General features: G+C 45.7%; 1 protein-coding gene across 1 annotated transcript; it reads right to left on the bottom strand.

Annotated features, from left to right (window-relative positions):
* Positions 1 to 459: 459 nt before the first annotated feature.
* Positions 460 to 2589, bottom strand: LOC122931671 (tigger transposable element-derived protein 1-like). The gene is made up of 2 exons (XM_044285741.1): positions 2517 to 2589; positions 460 to 2246 (listed from the first exon to the last, which is right to left on the bottom strand). The coding sequence occupies exons 1-2, from the start codon at positions 2587 to 2589 to the stop codon at positions 460 to 462; spliced, it is 1860 nt and encodes a 619-aa protein (XP_044141676.1).
* Positions 2590 to 3185: the final 596 nt, after the last annotated feature.

Below are 3185 nucleotides of genomic sequence, written 5' to 3'. Positions count from 1 at the left end.
AGTACCACTTCTTCTGTTCTGTACACTGGGTGTAATTCTCAGTATCTGCTCTTATTCTGTATATATGGACACTGCACAGTACCACTTCTCCTGTCCTGTATACTGTGTGTAATTCTCAGTATCTGCTCTTATTCTGTATATATGGACACTGCACAGTACCACTTCTTCTGTTCTGTACACTGGGTGTAATCCTCAGTACAGTGATACCTCGGTTCACGAACTTAATTCGTGAACTGACTCTGGTCGCGAACCGAATTGGTCGCGAACCGAGGCACATTTTCCCATAGGGTTCAATGTAAATCCGGTTAATCCGTGCTGACCTTTTTTTGGGGTTTTTTGAAGCACAAAAATATGAAACAAATTACAATACACATTAGTACAGTATAGTAATGTATAAAGAGAGGACACTAACCTTGCTTGAGATGACTTCTGGCATGGAGGAAGGCAGGTAGGAGGCAGTTATTGTTTGGAGGGAGAGTCCCCCTCCATAAGGACATCAGGGGGATCTCCTTCAGGGGTTTCCTCTCTCCTTTGTCTCCTAGCTGCAGGCTCAGTTTGTCTGAAAAATCTGTCCAATGTCACTTGTCTCTTCCTGCGCTGCATAACCCTCCGAAAATGAGAGACCACATTATCATTCATGAGATTTAGCACTCTGTTCACGACAGTTATGTTGGGGTGGTGCTTTTCAAAAAAATCATGGCACTCATTCCATTTTTGCATAATGGATTTTATGGCATCACTGCTAACCTCCTCCCTTTCTTCTTCTTCCTCAGTGGAATGCTCCTCAAGAAGTGCCCTCTGCTGCTCACCGTGGAGTTCAGAAAGTTCTTCCGTGGTCAGCTCCTCCCTATGTTCCTCAACAAGCTCTTCCACATCAGCACCATCAACGTCCAGACCCATACTCTTGCCCATGGACACAATTACCTGCACTACCTCTGCATCAGACCCGTCAAAGTCATGTTCACGTTCAGCGACACATTCTGGCCACAGTTTCCTCCAGGCTGAATTTAGGGTTCGGGGAGTGACCTCTTCCCAGGCTTTGTCAATGAGGTTAATGCAGTGGACAACATTGAAATGTTTCTTCCAGAATTCTTTCAAAGTCAAGGACGTCTCTTCAGTGACATTAAAACACCTAGTGAAGAGCGCCTTTGTGTACAGCTTCTTGAAGTTGCAGATGACTTGCTGGTCCATGGGCTGCAGAAGTGGTGTTGTGTTGGGGGGGAGGAACTTTACCTTGATGAAGTCATACTCTGCATCCATATCATCCACCAAGGCTGGAGGGTGTGCCGGGGCATTGTCCATCAGAAGAAGGCACCTTTCAGGCAGCTGGTTATCAGAAAGATATTTTCTGACGGTGGGTGCAAACACCTCATGCAGCCATTCCATAAACAATTGCCTTGTGACCCAAGCTTTGGCATTGGCTCTCCACATGACGGGCAGTCTGGCCTTGTTCACATTTTGTTCCCTAAATGCACGAGGGGTCTGAGAATGGTACACCAGTAGTGGTTTAATTTTTAGATCGGCACTTGCGTTGGCACACAGCAAAAGGGTCAATCTGTCCTTCATGGGCTTGTGCCCTGGTAGTGCCTTTTCCTCCTGCGTGATATAGGTTCTGTTCGGCATTTTTTTCCAGAAGAGCCCTGTTTCATCACAGTTGAACACTTGTTGAGGGACGTATCCTTCTGTCTTCATGAATTCCGCAAAGTCTAACTTGTAGGCTTCTGCTGCGGCCTTGTCAGAACTGGAAGCCTCACCATGTCTAATCACACTGTGGATGCCACTTCTCCTGCGGAATTTTTCAAACCACCCCCTACTGGCTTTAAATTCGTCACTTGCTGCACTTGTAGAGGGGCTTCTTTGCAGTAAATCACTGTGCAATTTCCTGGCTTTCTCACAGATCATAGCTTCACTAACGCTATCACCTGCCAGCTGTTTCTCATTCAACCACACCAACAAAAGTTTTTCCACCTCTTCCAGAACTTGCGTCCTCTGCTTGGTTAACATTGTCACTCCTTTTGCAACATCAGCTCCTTTGATGGCGGCTTTGTTTTTCAGAATAGTCGAGATTGTTGACTTTGCCATCTTGTACTCCGAGGCCAGATCAGTCACACGAATACCACGGTCATGCTTTTCTATAATTTCCTTCTTCAGCTCAATGGTTATTTTCTTCACAACCTTGCTGTCACCTTTACTACTGCTCTGCACTTTCTTTTTGCCACCATGCTTGCGCTGCACATTCTTGTCACCTGCATTTCCACTTTGCACATTGTCACCTGCATTTCCACTTTGCACATTGTCACCTGCATTTCCACTTTGCACATTGTCACCTGCATTTCCACTTTGCACATTGTCACCTGCATTTCCACTTTGCACATTGTCACTTGCATTTCCACTTTGCACATTGTCACCTGCATTTCCACTTTGCACATTGTCACCTGCATTTCCACTTTGCACATTGTCACCTGCATTTCCACTTTGCACATTGTCACTTGCATTTCCACTTTGCACATTGTCACCTGCATTTCTGTTCTTGTCACCTTCATTGCTGCTCCGCACTTTCTTTTTTCCACCATGCTTCTTGGGAGCCATATTGGGTGTCCAGTGAACTGTACAGTACTGTATGTGCTAAAAAGCACACCAAAAAGCACTTAAAATGTTTGCAGAGTACTCACAGTACTTCTTTCTGTGTCTCTTCTTCTCTCCACGGTCTTCCTACAGGAAGTCACGACCATGTGACATGCATTAAAATGGCCGCGGCTCCTGTTCGTGAACCGAGGCGGAGTTCGTGAACCGGAGCATATTTTTATGAACTTTTCTGTTCGTGAACCGAGTTGTTCGCAAACAGAAGCGTTCGTGAACCGAGGTATCACTGTATTTAATCTTAGTCTCAGTATCTACTCTTATTCTGTATATATGGACACTGCACAGTACCACTTTGTCACGCCTTGCCCTGTGAATGTGAGGAGGTCTGTCAGACTGACTGCACATGTCTGACTTCTCTGTTTTGGTTTGGGTTTTAGCTGGATCCACCTTCACTCAGATGTATTGGGTTTGATTGTTAGTGAGGCTATTTATCCCTCCTTCCCCCAGTGGCCTGTTCGGGTTATAGTTTTTCCTGTGAGCTCTGGATGTGTGGTGGATCGTCTGCTCCAGCTCTGCTCTAGATAAGTCCTCTCTGTTATTTC

This window comes from Bufo gargarizans, chromosome 3, assembly GCF_014858855.1.
Source record: "Bufo gargarizans isolate SCDJY-AF-19 chromosome 3, ASM1485885v1, whole genome shotgun sequence".
NCBI classification, from domain to species: Eukaryota; Metazoa; Chordata; class Amphibia; order Anura; family Bufonidae; genus Bufo; species Bufo gargarizans.
The sequence above is the reverse complement of the archived record's forward strand: the minus strand, read 5'-3'. Positions and strand labels throughout refer to the sequence as shown.